General features: G+C 36.8%; 2 protein-coding genes across 3 annotated transcripts in view; both read left to right on the top strand.

The window, feature by feature from the left end:
* The window catches only part of LOC146162946 (NACHT, LRR and PYD domains-containing protein 3-like), a 98,093-nt gene that overhangs the window by 8,162 nt on the left and 70,447 nt on the right, over positions 1 to 19,484 (top strand). The window lies entirely within an intron of this gene.
* On the top strand, positions 495 to 19,365 carry LOC146162948 (uncharacterized). Its single transcript, XM_083383582.1, has 10 exons — positions 495 to 498; positions 893 to 2,251; positions 3,368 to 3,447; positions 3,672 to 3,769; positions 4,098 to 4,227; positions 4,840 to 4,939; positions 7,456 to 7,512; positions 8,068 to 8,309; positions 17,232 to 17,387; positions 19,156 to 19,365. Exons 1-10 carry the CDS (start codon positions 495 to 497, stop codon positions 19,363 to 19,365), a joined length of 2,436 nt encoding a protein of 811 aa, XP_083239708.1.

Raw genomic sequence — 19,484 nt, 5'->3', positions numbered from 1 at the left:
GCATTTTAAAGTTTGGTCACTTTTTATTTTATTACAAGAGGCTTAAATTTGAAACTTAACCAATTACTAATTGTAAAATACCAAGAACCACTTTACAAAGTCCAAATACTATGTTGTCTAAAGATTATTTTGCCAACATAAAAATTGAAAAAAAAAGCAGAGAGCTTCGGAAAACTCTTTGGAAGTCATAAAACTTAAAATGCAATTTTCATATAGAAGAAATACCACATAGTTGTTTAAGCATCATTTTTGAAACCAGCACCCCAATAAATTGGGGATAGCATTTTGCTACAGGCTTCTGCTGCAAAATAAAGCCTTCAGTTACATAAAAGCACTCAAGCGGAACCAAAAAAATACCTATTTCCACCTAGTGGTCAAACATTTCAAAACGTCATGTCTTTGTAACCACTCATCACAGAACGCTCAAATTTGTTGCAATCTTATTTTTTCTTTGAGGTTTTTAATGGTTTAAAATATAAAAAAAATCTGAGAACATGGGTGGACAAATTTTGAAAAACTTTAAATTAAAGATGGAATGAGCCAAAATAATTTAAGGCCTTGCATACATGCACCTCTCCTTGGGTTATAAAAGCCTAATTAAAGCATTGTAAATAAAGATATTGCTGGGCTGATTCTACTTATTGTGTGTTACCTCCCACACTTATTTTTGCAGCTATAAAATACCTTTCTTCGAGGGTGTTACTTTACCAAAAGCTAATGTTAATACTTTGTTCATATTGCGTCCAATAAGATAAGTTTATGTTTAAGGCAACTAAAGCTAAATGTGGTATTAATTTGTTCAACCGATGACGTTGATGTCTGCTAAGAGATAAAACTCGAACATCAACCCAAATAAACATGTAACCTATTTCACAAATAAACTCTGTTTTAGATTCCACCTCCGGCGATATTTCACTTGAAACCATAAAGGAAGATCTCAAGAGGCCACAGCAAGAAGTTGTTTCGCTCGGGCTAAACTACGAGCAGGAAAAATTTCCCCGTGTTCATCCAGTTCTAAGGACAGAGGAAAACTTTTATCGAGGTTCATCAGGTAAAACTGGAAATTATAAGCCTTCCACACAACAAAGGTATGTCGATTCTGGTTCAAAAGAGGTCAGTTATGAGCAATTGCATGATAGTGTAGTACCTCATCGCTACACAGCCTTAGTTGGGGCTCCTGGTTCTGGAAAATCAACTATTGCCAGACGACTGTCGAACACCTCGTCCATAATCTGGATTCTCCTGTTGTGCATGAACATGCACTATGGGTCAGAAAAAGTCACTCTAAGGCAGGTTGTGGTTGATCATGCGTATCCATGGTTAAGCGAAAGAAAACGAAACGCCATATTTGCAGCAATGATGGAGTCCCCAGAAAAATTTGGTATCATACTTGATGGTTATGATCAGGCAACTTGGTCACTTGATAATGTAAAGCCTAGAAATGCGTCATACGATACTCCCATGTTAGTTGAAGAGGTAGTTGCTAATTTATGCACCAGAAAATTCTTTCCAGGCATTTCTATAGTTTTGACTTCCAGACCACATTCTATAGTCACCCTCCATGAATTACTTCGCCCAAAGGAAATCGTTTTAGTACATGAGTTTACACCAGTCGACATGAAAATACTGTTCTTTGCCTTCGCTAAAAATGAAGCCCAGAGAATATGGAAAAGCTTTACCAAACTCGCACCTGTGTTACTTGACCTTTGTCTTACCCCAATCATGCTTCAATTGATCCTTTTGGCTGCTTTGGGCACAGATAATCTCATCGAACTTTGTAACATCACTCAGATTTTCATAGTTTTACTTGAAAACTTGAGACGCTCAGAACATGCCAAGGGTCATGACATCAACCTAATCAAAGTCAAACTTACAAAAATTGCTTACAACGCTACAAAGAATTCAACTGTCATTATGACCTATCCACAAATGGCTGAGCAAGGTTTAAGTGATGTCATAGTCCAGGATATTATAATCGCAGTACCTGGGTATTCTCACTTTAACCAGAAACTTTTCGACGGGGACAAAAAGTTTTATTTTTCGCATCAGTTACTTCAAGAATTCTATACCGCTGTCCATATTAGCCAGAACATGAGTTTAGATGAGTTTAGTCAGATTGTCGATAAATTGGTTGCTCGTCCTCACTGGGCGATGGTGAAAAGATTCGGATGTGGACTTCTACTCGGAGATAAATTCACGGTTCCAGAATGCGACGAATCCTCCAGTGATGCAGAATCCGATAAAAGAAAAGGTATGTACACCATTTCTAACCGTGATTTCTTAGATTATATTTTGGTTTGGTGACATGAGCAAAGTACACCGTGTAGTACAAACTACGCTAGTATGAAATGTATTGTATCGATATGTAAGGCGCTTTTTTACCTAAAATCGTTAAAAACGCCGTTTTTCGTCTCCTGTTTGGTGGACTGTAAACGCAGGATGTTTTTCTCTTTCGCCTTTTGTTATTTGTTCTGGTTTAGTATTCGACAATTGGCAACGCAAAGTCAAGCCGTCTTACTTATCGTCAAAAACGTCGAGTTAGGCGCAGCTAGTGCTGTTCGCGCTAATATCTGATGTTGGTGTAACCATGGCATTTAATGATTGTTAGCGCAAAATTATTCTCTATAACCATATCCTAAGACCACATGTTTAGTGTATAATTGACACATCTTATTTTTCTATCACTTTGCTGACTTTGGCAAACAGCTCTGCGCAGATATTGTGCTAATCGTGGCATAATAACACCCGGGAAAAACAAGACAATTTTATCTCTTTGTTTGTTTCGGTTCGTTTGGTTGGAAATGTAAATCAAATTTGTTTCATTATTTTTCTGAAATTACTTTGTGCTCATGAATCTCTTTTTAACAAAAACTATTACACTACACAAACTTGTTAGACTATAGCTTGTACAAATAGATATCATAAACATATTTTTGCTTAACTCTGTAAAAAGTCAGATGTCAACTGGAACAAACAATATTTCACTCTGAAAAGCTTAAACGTGAAAAAATAAATATTACATCCCAAGTTTATTGGCGAACTGAACTAGTCACTCAATTAGGTATTTTAGAAAACTGTATGTGGTGAGATTCGAACTCACGACCTCGGCCTAACGGGACCGCCACTCTACCAACCAAGCTAAGTTTTCCTTTTTATCAATATTACCTTTAGTTACCCCCATATTTCAAAACATGCAAAAGTTAGGTTAAATTTGAAAATCAATTCTTGGTGCTTAAAGCTTCTGTTTGTTGCAACCTTTTGGTGGTGTTGCGCCCTAAGCATAATTTGATAGATCCTGGGAAGCTGTTTGAAAAATATCCATGTAAGGTTGTCATGTGTGAAAAGTTTGATGTTATGTTTTACCCAGGAACGTCAGAACCATCAACTAGTTCATCGACGCACTTGGCAACTCCGCAACCACTTGATGGCGCACCATCCACACCACAAGTATTGCAGTTGATGTTCACAAATAAACTAAATATATTATAACAAATAATTTTCAGTAGCATTTTGTACTGTTTTGCTCAAGTAGTGCAATTTTTGGTTTAAAAGTTTTATATAAATTAGTTTTGCTAACTAATTAGTGAAAAAGCATTCCATTAAGAAATTGCTTTGGACGTTTGGAATAGCTTTTAATATTTTTGTGATTTGTTGAAATGCAATTTTTTCAGGCATCTGTGTGTGAGGAGAAGATACAGAGAAGCTCCTTGCTGCTCGATCAACATCCAAGCGTTGCTCCAAGAGAAGCGCAATCAACTTCAAGCTACGGGTTTGCTATCACCACCAACCTGTTTATTGCCACAAGTTTTGTGTAACGCTAAACAAATTTAGGATTTGGTCGTGCCAGAATGTTTCACCTCGACTTAAGACATGGCCCATTTATCCATAGAAATCATAGTTGTTCAGGTAATATTTAATTGGATTAATCGCTTACATCAGGAGTCGGTAACCTAAGCCCAATGAAAACAACGTTGCGACAAATGTATTGATTGCGGCCAGTATGCCCTTGTGTAGATTTATAGCAACACTTTGTTATGGTTCTTTGTTAAAACTAATTACTAATAAACTACTTAACATGAAAGTTTATTTGTTTGTAGCCAGTTGAGACCCGGAAGCTTCCACCCACAGCAAGCCCAGTCACAGTTGGCACAAGATTCCTCTGCTGTACAAGCGACTGCTGGACAAGCACCTTCTGTACAAGCGACACATCAACAAACTGACCAACAGGTTGCTATTTTTTCTATAATTTGGTGTGATTGATATCAGTAGCAGTTTAGTTTGATCGCATGTGAATACAATGGGATAAATATAGCCTACTGGTTGGCATCTGGGAACGTTTTGTAGCTGGACGCCATCGGGGTCGCATCACACCCAGTGTTCTAAACAAGATAATTTAAAATGGCTAAATCCCAGTCAAATCATTAGCAAGCAACTAATGTCCAAGTCAAGTCTTTCTTAACAAATAACAAGTATAAGTCGTTAGTTACTTAAGCCCAAGTCAAACTTAAGTCACAACATTATCATTTTAAAACAAATGTTAAACTTGAGTTCTGAGCAATATTTCGCATAACAAATATCGAAAACCCAACTCATCGTAAGTTAAGATTTCTACAATGGACGAAAATAAACCAGTATTCAAATTAAAGCACTAAATATCAGTTGTGTGAGACAACATTATTCACACTCCAGCGCTGTAATCGTCACTGTGACTATGACGTCACCAATAACACCCCTCCCAATCCCAGGTAAACTTCAAACTTTGCGCCCATGCTTCTGCTTGATACGCATTTATAATTATAAGAGTTGTTCTGTTTGTTCACCAGCTATGTTTGTATGCAGGTTGCCAAGCAACAAGCAGCTACACCACCTGTCAATCAACCAAACCAACCAAATGTCGACCAAAGCAGAACGGACAATCCGCAGAAACCAACAAATGAAGGTAAGCGACCATTTGATGAACTTACACCTAGCAATGATTCAGATTATCCTTCATTTAGAAATCATTAAATGCTCAGCATCAGGGGCGGATCTAGGGGGTGGGGGGGGGTTCGCGGTTCCCTAGGTAGTATGGCCTATTTTCGCCAAAATAAGACATATTTTTAAGCTTTGTAGTGGTGTACGAGCTTATGGCGCCATATAATGAATATTTCAAAAAAATGGTAAAATTCGTTTCGCGCACTCGCGCAAAGCGGCGTTTTTCAGATTTGCAGAGACGGCTTAAGTGACCGTACGCCAGTATAGCAGAATGCTGGCGACTTGGCGACTATGTCGGCCAAAGAATCAGCCAGAAAACCGAAGAAAGTGGTTCAAAAAAATTAAGCAAAAAAAAAATTGAAAAAAAAAATTTATTTCTTTTTCAAAAATCCAATTTACAAAATACCTTGTGGTTGTTTCCACACATATATTTTTGAACAGCGGAAATATGTAATAACATTACATACTACAATTGGCAGAAATTAATTTTGTTTGTGTCATTTTGAAAAAAGTTATGGTAGTGTAAGGCCCATAGACTGTTTATTATTTTAAAAATTACACACTTTTGATCATACAATTGTTACGTGTTGGCAGTTTTACATTGAATTGGCAAGTACTTCTACATTGAGTTGATTTCCTGTATATTGAGTTGAATTCCCCATTCCTGTTAAATGTACTGGTATAACATTCGCATCGGCATATTAAGGATGTACCAGGCTATGCTTTCCACCTAAGGCCTAAAGTATATTTTTGGTTGTTTAATTACGCAAATGCTAAAAGTTTTCTTTAGCCTGGTTTTGCTACGTTTCTGTGTCTTTTTTTTCAGCAAATCTATCCCAAAGGTAATATGGCACTGTGACTGTGACCATTTCTATTAAATTTATTATAAATATCATTATTTCGAGCAATATAAATTGAAAATTTATCCAAAGAATATTTTTTCGTTTTGAGCAGCACGTTTTCACACAGGTTTGCCTGAAAACAGCTATCTATGTACCACTTTTAAAGCAAGAAAAACAGACATGTACGTACACCCCCAGGCCCCAGGTTGTACCTTCACATGTCCCTTGTGTACTCTTGTTAATAATGTCACAAAATTAATTATAATAGTTTATCGCCAAAACATGGCAAGGTTCATACATTCCTTTGGCGAACACATCATTTAAGGGGCGCGACCAAAAACCGAAGAATTTTCGCCAAAAATGCTTGTCACCAGAAGTCTGGCAAGATTCTGCCAGCCTGCCGTACGCTGACCTCGAGTATATAATAACTAACTTATATCCAAGTACAATTAAAAGCTTTTTTGTTGTTAATGCAAATCTGTATCAGAACCAGCCTGCCAATATACTTCATCCGGCCCGCCGCCTCTTTGACAAATTAGACGCGAGTCCATTTTAAATACTTTTTGACTATTTTAAGTGTAAATGCGAAAAATTTGTAACAAAAACAAGAAATTTAAAAGAAATACCGGTGTACCAAAAAAATCGCGCTCGCTAGCTTCGCTCGCCAGGTGTGCCCCAAATGGTTAACAAACACTAAAATAGATTAACTATAAATTTATCGCGTTTTCTCAAAGTAGTTTTATTACACTTTTTTAATAGCAGTAGGGGGATGGCGACGTGTGGACTCGAGTTTTAAACCAAGTATACGCTTTTTTTAGCGAATTTGCGCCAAGACTTTACTGCCTCTTTAAAAGTAATTATAAACACGTTTTCAAAGTGCAAATAAATCCGAGGCCCACCTGATTCACAATTGTTATAAAGTTGTAATAACACCAAATCTCATTTAACATATGTTGTGCGGCCCGCAGAGACCTTTCTGAGTTTGCTTTTGGCCCGCGACTACTACACAAAGGTTGCCGACCCTTGTGTAAGGATTTGAATAACCTATCTAATGTTAGGATTAACTCTGCATAGAGTTTTGATCATTTCAGCAACCTTACTGGCAAAAACCAACTACAGTAACTTAAAAATTGAGAGAAGTGTCATGAAAGAACCACAGCTGACCGCAGCAGACAAGGCTATGGTTTTATTGCGACGTGGCCTCGGCGCTTTTTCCATGGCATGTGCGGTTGCTCTCGCCTTTTCGGGAAAAAGCAAGATGTGTAGACAATAGACATGGTAGCGTCTTTCAGCGATATTCTTCATACCGGGCCAAACTAGGAAACCGGCCCACTGTAGAGGCTAACCTTATTACTTTTTCGTGCTTTCAAAAGGTCTGTTTTTCGCGTTATTTTGCAGGAGTTAGTTTATTCGGCCAGCCGATGTTATTTTTACCTAAATTATGACGTCACGCAATGGTATACTTTTGTGACGTCATATCTGAAAAAAATTCATGGCCCTCCCCAAACTGAAATCCTAGATCCGCGCCTGCTCAGCATCTAATTAAGCTTAATGGGCGACTTAAAAGTGCGAAAAGTGAAAGTTTGTCAACAGAAAAACTTACATGTTTGTAAAATATGTTTTCCTGATATATTTCCAGGCAAGGCTGAGATGTTCTACAAACGCCTTTCAAAGCAATTCAAACGAGAGCCCACTGGTAAGTTTACAACATTTATTTTACTTTGTGCTATATTTTCACTGGACATATGTATTCAAACAAGTAAAACACACGTGAGCATATTAGCTGCTACAAGCTTTAGCCGTGAACGCGATTAAAAAAACACATTAAGTAGATGGCGGTAAAAATATAAAATTATCAATCTATGGATAACCTAGCATTAAATAAATATCTTCGTGTAAAAATGACTTCGTTAGAAACAAGTTCTTCTCCGGGTTGATCTACTTACGTAAACTTTTTACTATTAGTTACGATTTTGAAAGTTAGTTGTCCAACAACATAAAACAAGCCGCTTACATGGCAGAAATATTACAATATCTTACACAAGTACTATCTTTTTTATTTATTGTGATTTTTTGCCGGTCCGTGAACATATTTTTATTTAATCAGTTCGTCTAAAAAATTTGGAAACTTCTGCTTTAAACAACCATTGTTAGAACAATTCACACTTGTGACGTCACAGTGCCAATTGCTGGTTCAACCTACAATGTTATTTTTGTTGCTTTTTTAATATTTGTTGAAAACTGTGTTTAGATATTGGAATGATTGTTGATTTGCAAGAATGCAATGAAGCAGTGCTCCAGTCTTTCGCAAAGCACTTCCCTGTGGTGGCTGATTTTAGCAACCAACCCATCGGAACAAGTTCATGCCACGCTTTGGGGCGGATGCTCCAGCATGTCGACAAAACAATCGAGAAGTTGGATCTGGACAACTGCGACCTGACAAGTCAAGGTTGCGAACACATTTGCGAAGCAATCGGGAAAATGACTCACAAGGTAAAGTGCTTTCATGTAATTATCAGCATGTTGTCTCATTTAATTTATTTATAGAATAATTTGTATTTGTTACATTATTGATATAAAGATTTCAATGCCATACCCTGGCTAACAGTTACTTGTAGCGTGGTTTCCCATATAAGGAAGCATGTTAAAACAGAATCGCGCCCCCCCCCCCCCCCTGTTTTTAAAGGTTCAGAATAAATGTGAAATTAATTACCGGGACAACTTATTAGTTTACTTCAGGGGCCACAAACATGTTAAACCATTGGTTTACGAATGTTAGTTTGCAGCATTTTTTTCGAAAACATTAAAACTGTATTGCAAAGACTAAACAGGGATTGCGCTTTAAGCAAAAACGCATTGATCTATTAAATTATATTTTTATGGAGTTCAAAATCCTTATGACGCTTTGGCCTCAGTGGTTCTCAAACTGGGGTCCGCGGTCCTTTTGGGGGCCGCAAGACAATTTCCTGGGACCGCGAAGCAACAAAAAATCAACACGACGCTCCTGAAGAAGAATTTTTTTTGTTTAATAAACTTTTCAGGCAGCTTACTTTTCCAAACCAAGTTGATTATTAGTTGTCTATTGACGTCATTGCACGCTTCAAGTTAAATTGTTGCGTTGTGCTAATAAGAGTTACGTTTTTACAGCTTGCTGCGCTGACACTGTGGGCTATATACGGTCACGGTTTTAAAACTGTTCGTGATTGCTTCACTCAAATAAAGTGATTCGTTAGAGGTTAACATAGCCGAGCTGATAGCAAAGAAGCAAGTGCACCCATCCCATTGATACCATTAAAAAGAACGTGTTATTTTGTGTATATTTTTAAAATTTTTTATTTTATTTTTATGGCGAATATTAATATTGAATATTAATATATTTTTTTTAAATTAATTTTTTTTTTAAATTTAAAAAATACAAGCCAGTCTTAAGACGGTGGTAACTTTTTAAAGACGGTGGTTTGTAAGAGGTAGGTTAGTCGCTTAATAAGTGTGTTAAGCAAATTTCTATCTCTTGGGTTGGCGTTTACTTCGCGATTTGTTGTTAAAATGATAACATTTCATCTACTTGCATACAGTTATCTATTAAATATATTTTCACCAATATTTTTATATATATATATACATATTAAGCTAGAACTCAGAAAGATCTTTGCGGGCCGCACAAAATGTTAACTAAGAATTGTTTGATTGAAATGTTAGAACAACTGTGAATCAGGCGGGCCTCGGATATTTTTTGCGCTTAAAAACGTGTTTAATTATATTTAAGTGGCAGTAAAGTGTTGGCGCAAAGCGAGAAAAAAGCGTTTGTTTGGTTTAAAATTCGAGTCCACATCATCCATACTACTAATGTTAGTAGTATCGTCATCCATACTACTAATGAAAAGTCTAATAAATCTACTTTGAGAAACGCGATAACCTTAATAGTTAATCTAGTTCAGCGTTTTTTAAGCTTTTAAGTTAGGGCAGACCTGATGAGCAAAGCAAGCGCGATTTTTTTTTTTGGTAAACCGACATTTCCTTTAAATTTGTTGCAAGTTTTTGTTACATTGCCGAAAATAAAAAAAAATGATAAAAATATATGTCCATTATTTTAAATACGTTTTCCGTTTGTCCGCGACGCGCTTGGCAGCCTTCCACGGCGCAACGGCAAAGAAGCGCTGATCTAGTTCAAAAGACAGCATCAAAACATAAACAAACCGGGCGTAGAAAATAAAGCACATAGAAATTTTTCGCACTTGCGTAGTTAAAATGGTCAAAAAGTATGTGAAATGGACTGGTGTCTAGTTTGTCAAAGAGGCGGCGGGCCGGATGAATTACATCGGCGGGCTGTAGGTTGCCGACCCCTGTTATAGAGTATCCTTAGAGATGTGGTCACAACATATCGCCACAAATTTATGATGACAATCAACAAAATCCGATAATTGGTGCCTATAAGGAGTTCACGGTTAACATGGATTAAACTTCGCTGGGTTTCCGCCATTTTGTACTTGACGCGCATCATGTGCTTCATGTAGATCAGAAGTTCCCAACGTGGGCGGTACCGCCCCTTGTGGGCGTTGGCGAGTTACAAGGGGGGTGTTTTTTTTTTCTCGTGTGGGGGGGCGCCGAACACGCATAAAGTGGCGTTACATAAATGTACTTTCCACAAAACTTTACAAAAAGTTCCCATATAAACAGTAACAAACAGCACTGTAATACTGTATGTAACATTTGAGCTTAAATGGCAACTTTCGTTCTAAGAACTTGTAGAAGTTCCCCCCCCCTCCCATTCTTAACTTCTGACGTAACAATGTAAGGGTATTGTTCTTATGTGAGGTTGTGCAAGTGCGAAAAATTTCAATGTGCTTTATTTTCTACCTCCGGTTTGTTTACGTTTTGATGCTGTCATATATCAGCGCTTCTTTACCGTTGCGCCGTGGAAGGCTGTCAAGTGCGTCGCGGACAAACGGTAAACCTATTCAAAAATGTTATGCATATATTTTTTAACATTTTTTTATTTTTTATTTTCGGGATTGTAGCAAAAACTTTCAAGAAATTTAAAAGAAATGCCGGTACCAAAAAAAATCACGCACACTTCGCTCGCCAGGTGCGCCCGGACTTAAAAAGGTTAACAAACACTCAACTAGATAAACTATAAAGGTTGTCGCGTTTCCTCAAAGTAGTTTTATTACACTAACATTAGTAGTATGGATGATGTGGACTCGAATTTAAAACCAAACAAACGCTTTTTTCTCGCTTTGCGCCAACACTTTACTTCCTCCTTAAATGTAATTAAACACGTTTTTAAGCGCAAAAAATATCCGAGGCCCGCCTGACTCACAGTTGTTCTAACATTTCAATCACACAATTCTTAGTTAACATTTTGTGCGGCCCGCAAAGATCTTTCTGAGTTTGGTTTTGCACGCGACTGGAAAAAGGTTGCCGACCTCTGATTTAAGTCTTGGTGCAGAAAGTTGAATTTTTCGTGATAATAACATAACCTTGTGAAATAATGTATGTCTAGTAGGAATTAATCTTTTATGTTCAGCTAGCGCCAAGCTGGATTGCATTATGAAACTATATGTTGAATTGTCAGCCATTTTTATTGCAATAGCGCAAAGAAGTATTCACCAGTGTGTTTAAAGCTTAACGCAATTATTGCAGGGAGTCGAACCGTTTGACTTTTCCGGTTCAGGTTCGGTTCGGGTTTAAGGATTTTTTCGGAATCCGGTTCAGTTCCGGTTTCGGTTTCGAGCAATTTAAAAGTTCCGGTTCAGCTCCGGTTCGACCATCGTTATTTCAAAACCGGTTCGTAAGTTCCGGTTCGGATATAATATAAGTTGCGTTAAATCTCAAAATGTGGGTCAATAAATGTAGAGAATAATCTTTGAATTGTAAGTCATTTTATCTAAGTTACGCGACTTATTAAAAAAACAGCAACTCAATATTGAAATATCTAAAAAAATAAAAAATCAACCTTTTATTTAATCAATATTTATATTTTTTTTATAAAATTTCGAACATGGCGTAACTTGACTCTGTAAAATAGAAGTTGTTACGTCATGCTGGAGTGCTTACAGGTCCGGGTTCGGCTAAGGTTTATGTTCTTTTAAACTATTTGGTTCAGTTCCCGTTCAGCTCCTTAAAATCTTATAAAAACCGGTTACGGTTCGGAAAAAATCGACCCAAACCCGGTTCATAAAGTTCCGGTTCGGTACCGGTTCGACTCCCTGAAATATTGTTGTATGTAAATTTTATGTCCTCTTGTCCTGTTACATACATGCCTTATTTTTGAAGTTACGCCATTAATTTAGTTCAATTTATACACATGCTCACGTAAATTCCTATAGTGCATGTTAGTCAACCTAAAACATGACTGACAGCTCATCGAAACAAAAGTACAGACAGTATAATGTCAGAAAACGATTGAAATAATACTTTACTGTAAAGCAAGATGGGGGGGGGGGGCGATATGAAACAATATGGAGCGCAAGGGGGCACTAGTGTAAAAAAGGTTGGGAAACACTGATGTAGTTCAATCCGTTTCCCCGCTCTTTTGTACGATTCAGCTAACACGTGGAAGCGCTAAATCACTTTCCCAAGTTACGTTTTGTTTTGTAAGAATTTCGCACTGATTTGAAAAAACGCCCTGGAATTTAAAAGTTCGGCGCCTATGTACGTGACGTATAAGAAGCGATTCGAATTTTGCTCGAAATAACGCCATTAATAGTGTAATTTAACTGAAATTGCAATTGTAGCATTTTTGAATCACCGCGGCGCAACATGCGAAAGTATGCATAGCGCTTTGGTGCTCAACTGCTCATTGAACTTAATTAAAACGGATAAAAGTTCGCTCTTGACGCGAAAAAAGTATAGTTCTTTAGGGTTGTTCATGAGCAAAAATTTACACTCGCCAGTCTGGGTAGCGGCTATCAATCAGCACTCGCCCGCCTGCCGAAATACCACTCGCCAAATTTGTTGGCAAGCCGTCTGCAAATTTCCGTCCTAGCGCGGTCATTTCTTGGGTTATCGTTAACCTGCCTTGTGGTTTCTATGCGTAAACATTAGTAAAAGTCTGTTCGTTTATTTCCAAGCATGGATAAACAAATTAATGAACCATAAAGCAGTTTACGTTTAACACAATGTAAACATTTGGAATACAATACACGTTTTTTTTTAGTAATTTTAATAAAAATATCAAAGCCATAATATTCGATAAAATCAACATTTCGCAATTTACAGACGTTTCAGCAATAACGCATGCGATCATCAGTGTAAAAATCAAGTGAAGATTAAAGCGATAAAACATCAATGTAAAGAATGTAAACAATTCCTTAGATATATTTTTTTAACAATCTTTAGTGAAAAAATAACACTGACAATATTTGCAAGCTGATATGACAGCTACACGAGCTAATGAGAGCATTTTTCATTTCAACATTTGTCAATTGTAGCTTGGTCACAATCACTGTCCTTGTCGTATTCATCCGATCTGCAATCAGCGTCAACGACCACAGATCTTGATGGCGATTCTTTTTGTGTTACTTTTCTGCGGCGTTTAGCTCCATTTAGCCACACGTTAATGGCTGGTTGTGGGTCGAATTGTGTAAGATTAGTGGAGCGCATTTGCACCACCGTCAAGTCGTTCATCTTATCAGTGGCTAGACCAGTGCTTCTCCAAGTTTTTTTCATATTCCTCCCTTAAAGACTCAAACACTGTTAATTCCTCCCCGACAAAAGTCAAAAAAGGAATATTCACAATATTTCAGTTATGCACGAAATTCTCCGCGTTTAGCAAATGTCAAGCAATCAATATACAGTGGGTTACTGTGACGAAACAATATAGATATTGTAAACTAGACAGACTCCTTATGGCGTCACAGTTAAAGCAGCATTTAGTCTTCACGTATACTTTAATTTAAGTCTTATAGTTTTCCTCCCAAAAATTTTAAATTCCCCCAAAGTGAGCCAAGTGGCTCCTTTTGAGAACCACTGGGCTAGACGGTTCCTCAAACAAGTTTTCGTCAATTTCATGTTGCTAAATCCACGCTCGTTTTCGGAAGAACTAGCCGAACAAATCAGTAAATCAATAAGAGCAAAAATGTTGCTGTAATCGTCACCAAATGAACGACCAACCTCATCCCAAGATAGTTTCGCGACCGATTCCTTGAATCTAAATAAAATACTGCAATTACTAAAATACATTATAATTTTAGATTGACGCTGATACCGTCTGCATAAATGCATCTTTAGCAGCTGCCATTTTTCTGTCACGCTAACACTATATATTCCAGCGCTTACGAGCAATGTGGAATAGTGTGTACAGATCATTTGCACTTCTTTATCTCCAAATACTGCAAAATATGACAAATAATCAAACTTAAAACTGTAGTTATTCCATAACCAGTTACTTTTAATTCTTCTTTGTCAAATGAAGGCCATCTTGGGAAGCTTGCAATCGCTGTGGCTGATACGAAGCTGTCAGTTCCAACAGAAAATCTTTTTTGTAGAGCATAAATTACTTTTTCCACACACAATTTTTGCTGACTTGTTCAGTTATATGGTTGAACCGCAAATAATGACACAATAATTGTAAATTTTCAACTAAACCATTTACAAAGTTAACCATATGCACCAGAGGTTGTGTGCTGCGTGACGCCCATAGTGGGTCGTTTCTATTTTCCAAGGGCGTCCGCAATGGTTTCGTTTCGTATCTAAACTTCATTGGACCGTTGCGCTCCCTGAAAACATCTTAAAAAACACTGCTTTATTATTATAAGACATTTGCAATTGAACTTATTGTTACCAAAAACTGCAGTAATTGCTTGTAATTTTCGAATACAAACAATTAAATAAACACAAAAAACTTAAATTTTTATCGCTGGGTACATCACAAGTCCAATAAACTTTTCAAAGGCGTCAACGACTGGGTTAAACATTTTTTTTAATTTACAACGTTTAGGTTAAAAAATAAACCTCATAACTATTTACCACTGCAGCAATGGCGATGTTTTTAAAACGGGACAAAGAGTCATTATTACGAGTTCAAATGTGACTTCGATTAACCTTATTATTTGTGTAGTGTTGAATGTATTTGCGTCTTAGTGTTTAAGGAAATAACTGGCGCTAAGTAATATTTCGCTTAGTAGTGGTGCTTGACACAAGTTGTCTTACACCAACTAATTATATTTCTCGCCGAAGCCACAGTCGGTCAAGTTGGTGTCAATCAGCACGGGTGGTGGATGGCCTGGTTGCCCTGTGATGCAACAATGAGCCAAAACAAAAACTCTTAACCACCCGTAATATAATACAGTACAATGAATGTTCGGTTATTACGCGGCCCAACAACTACATGATATGACCGAAATATTAAAAAATAACTCGTGGCCACTAAAAATTGCAAAAAGGTGCACATCGGGCCACAGTTTGCCGACCACTGTCTTAAAGGTACAAGCCCAATCCTGGACCTGTGTGACGTTCTAATAAACATTGACAAAAAATATTGTGTGACAATACTAGCGCTGAAATAAAAACCAGAGGCAGCGATGTCACATTTCTTTTGTGTGCTTATGCAAACCATAAATCGTAACAAAAATACGCCGCTATACATAAATTTTAAGATTGTCGCGACCAAAGTGAACGCCTTTGCATTTGCAACTGATTAACGTCAATCGCGCGAAGCTAAAAAAGGGTTTCAAAATGGCAAGAGGTTTATTAGAGACTTGACGCATTAGGCAAAGGAAAAGCTTAAGACTAATTAACTGTCCAACTAAATGTCTGCAACGAAATCACGTAAAAGTTCGCACGGTTCGAAAAAAGTATACCTTACGTTCATCTTGTTTGAGAAGTTTGATGGTGTTACTCACGATAGAATGACCACAACGACGTTATATATTTGCACAAACAGTAAAGATTGCGTTATCTCGGATATCTTGGCAGGTTTTGCATTTTGTAGTAAGTCCACACAGCGCTAGGTTGTGGATGACAGAAAAGCTGAAAACTTCTTCATATTTAGGGAATTAAAGTTAGTATAACATATAGTTTGTGGGCATTACTTTTTGGTTCCAACCCTGGTATTATTCATTTGGTCCCGGTTTACATTCTGTTTAAAATATCGATATCGCGCATCCCTATAACTGCCTGTAAAATATTACCCATAGCAACTCGTAAGTTTTTATTATACTTTATGTTAAAATAAATTATGTTAATATCCGTACATTTGTTTACACTCTAAATGGAACAAAATATTAAACTTTTTGTTAAATTAAATTGAAACAAAAATACAAACCGTCGTTTTATTTAATGCAGAAAATAGGCTGCGTTGTTTTTACATTTTTTTAACCTATTCTCGTGAATCGTGATATAAAACTTCCCTTTCCGCAGGCCCAGCAGATCTGTTTTTAAACTAATCACAAACTGTTCAATGTAATTTTTCTTTGAAATCCATCAGTTCCATTTGGAAACCTAGTCAAGACTATATACGTCCGTTAAACACCTTCTTATCCAAACCACGTATTGCCTTTTAATAAACTCTTTACAATGTGGCAAGCAACGTTTCACACAATGTGCCTAAAAGCTTTTTGCATCAATTTCCACGCTGATCTTACCCAACGAAGACCAGCAACTGAAGGCTGGTGTCTGCATAACATAAAAACATGTGTACTGTTAGATCAGTTTCACAAGCCTACTTATTAAGTGGACAAAATCAGTATCAACGTACGGCCGCCCACACTTGTGTTTCTCAAACATGTGCAAGCCTGCCGTCTGTACACCTCTGCAGTAAATCAAACATTGCTATGTTTTACTGCGGTTTTGCTGCTTCACCATTAATTGTTTCTTCGTCTGAGCACTAAAGCAAATTGTGGCCTGCATCAATTTCCACACTGCTATTATCCAACCGAAAGGTCTCAAACATGTGAACGCTTGCAGGTCGCACACCTCTGCAGTAAATCAAACATTGCAATGTTTTGCTACTTTACCTTTAAACGTCTAAAATTTTTCGATAAAATCGCGTCATTGTTTGAACCAGGTTCTTTAACTTTTTTTACGCGGACTTCTTATAATGATTTTTTTGTCAGCATTGACCAGGACCGACATGAGTTTTGTAGAGCTGACTTCATGAATTGACGTAAAAAGTAGACCTGGGAAAACCTGCTGTTTTCGGTCTCTAAAATGTGAAACTGAAATGGAGGCTAAAACTCTTTTTTTTTAAATTCATCACTTTTCGAATAATATACTAATATTTTAAATAGGCCGTCATGGACCCCCTAAAACTAGTTCACGTACCGCCAAGGGGTACATGGACCCCAGTTTAAAAACCCCTGAGTTATAGTAAGTCATCGTTTAAACAATCGTTTTTTTGTAATACAAAATTTATTTCAACGAAACATTGAAGAGAAATGTTTAAACTCACGACGTTATGTTTCTATGAATTAGTTGAAGGAGCTTAACCTCAGCGTCAACCAAATCCAAAACGCCGGAGTGAAAAGTTTGTCGGAGATTGTTCACAAGTTGGAGGTGTTGGGGTTGATCAATTGTGGCATCACAGACATCAGTCCACTCACCGACGCCATCAAGAACAAAGATTGCAAAGTAGGTGTTTTTTAAAGTTGATTCTCGATAAGCAGTCGGAGGTACAGTAGCAAACAAGCAAGTTCGTAATACTTGAAAAATTTTCCATTAAAAATTTAGCAAAAAGTAAAAATAAAATGTTTTTTTCGCGGCTTGCTCTAGTACACGTACACTCATTAGTTGTTAAACAGTAAACTACTTTATTAGCCGAGTGAATGACTAATTCCACAGATTTTTTGTTGTGCATTCAAACATTAAATCCATTTTTTGCTACAGTTTCCAAACAAGCAAATTCGTGAAATTTAATAAAAATAATAAATTTATAATTTGGAAGGATAATATTGTTAATTTTTATCAAAGATTGCATACATTCGTGTTTTGCTACTGCACCTTTGATACGTGGGTAATGATTTTAAACTCTACCTACAATTATGTCACTTTAAATCAAACATTGAAACGTTTTGCTACTTTACCTTTCCAGCAAAATTTTTGAAATTTTGTTTGGTTTTATTTTTTTAATGTCACAATTTTGATTTTAGCTACTGCACCTTCAGCAGGCGGATAATAGTTCAAACTGTACCTTAATTGTAAATGTGTTTGTGTCGACCGATTCACCCTCAAAGTGTCAGCTGTGCTAAACCATCTCACTAAATAAATAGACCGTCCTAAGTAAATAATATTAATTAATTAATGAGTCAAATTCACCAATAATATATATCCGTTGCTGTGTGGCCCAAGGGTAACAACTTTATAATCTTAAAGCTGTGAAGTTTATAACTACTGCATTAACTAATTAAAAGATTTCTGTGACTAACCTATCGAAAATTAATTTATTACTACCATTTTTGTTAAAATTCATATGGGGATAAAAAACGTTTTTAATTCCAGAAAATTCTTGAAGAGGAATAAGCTTATTTCTTATACCCAAACTTGCTACTTTACCCACCATCGCGCCAATAAAATAACATGTTTTTGTTCTCACTTTGCCGAAGTCTGTTTAACTTTTCATGTTTAAGCAAAGTGTCATGCGAACATACCGCTTACAACCTAATTGTTGCCAATGTGAAATGATTTAGTGTTTCATGCGAATATTTCAAGGTTGGCATAATTATGGGAACACAGGATTCCGAAACTGATTTCGACCAATTTAAGCACTGCCCAGTGAAGTAAGAGTGGAAACACACAATAAGACCTATAAAGTAACAATATTTAAAGCCGGATTCTCTATAACACTATAGTATTAAGACCAACAACTATAAAAATAGGAACTACGCAGTTGCTGAAGTTTTATGTCTCAATAAAAAAATTATTTGCTGAAATGCTTAGGTGGGAACACAGTAAGAAAATGTTGCTGTTGTCAAATTGTGATCTTTCGAGGCCATTTAAGTTTGCAACAAACACAAAAATTATAATTTGCCAAAGCCACCAAACTGATAAAACAAATATCATACAACAGTGTTTATTTTTACGTGGCCACACAAAACCTGTTTTTGTCTGTAACATATTATAACCACTCGGTATGTCACTTCACATTCATGATATTTAAACTATCTACTTAGTTGTTTGAATATTTATTTTGTTTTGAATCATATTCCACATCTCTTTCCCCGATATATTAACATTCACTGCCATATCTAAAAAACAAAATTATCAGTTAGTTGCCATTTCGGTAAGTGATGAAATCCGACATTAAGGTGCTGAACATTATCACCTGGAGCTATTTGGTGCCTTGACGCCATTTGTGGCTCACTTTCAAAATCTAACCTCGCTCGTCAATTTGTTGTTTCAGATCAAGGAGCTGTATCTGAGAGGGAACAGCATCGGGGACGAAGAAGCTCTTGAGCTTTCTCGCGTCCTCCCAAACATCGAGGAGTTGTGGGTCGGTGATTGTGACATCACTGAGGAAGGCGAGGAGGTGATCAGATCGAAACTGAGAGAACTTGGACTTGACGTGAGTAACAACAACAAATTAATGTTTCAACAGAAGTCAAGGAAATAAACTTTTTTTGTTTTCGGCGTTTATAAAAGAAATCTTACTTGAAAGTAAAGCTTATTATTTTAACACAGCGCCGCACTTTATTGACGTTTTTTTACCAAATTCGCCCAGAATATCAGGAT

This window comes from Ascidiella aspersa, chromosome 3 (assembly GCF_963924565.1).
Source record: "Ascidiella aspersa chromosome 3, kaAscAspe10.2, whole genome shotgun sequence".
NCBI lineage: Eukaryota > Metazoa > Chordata > Ascidiacea > Phlebobranchia > Ascidiidae > Ascidiella > Ascidiella aspersa.
This window is presented reverse-complemented; position numbering and strand designations above follow the sequence as displayed.

Excerpts from the sequence above, each read along its gene's own strand:
- LOC146162948 (XM_083383582.1), top strand. Across the intron at positions 3,448-3,671 it reads GCGCACCATCCACACCACAA|GCATCTGTGTGTGAGGAGAA; the intron begins GTATTGCAGTTG and ends CAATTTTTTCAG. Across the intron at positions 17,388-19,155 it reads TCAAGAACAAAGATTGCAAA|ATCAAGGAGCTGTATCTGAG; the intron begins GTAGGTGTTTTT and ends TTGTTGTTTCAG.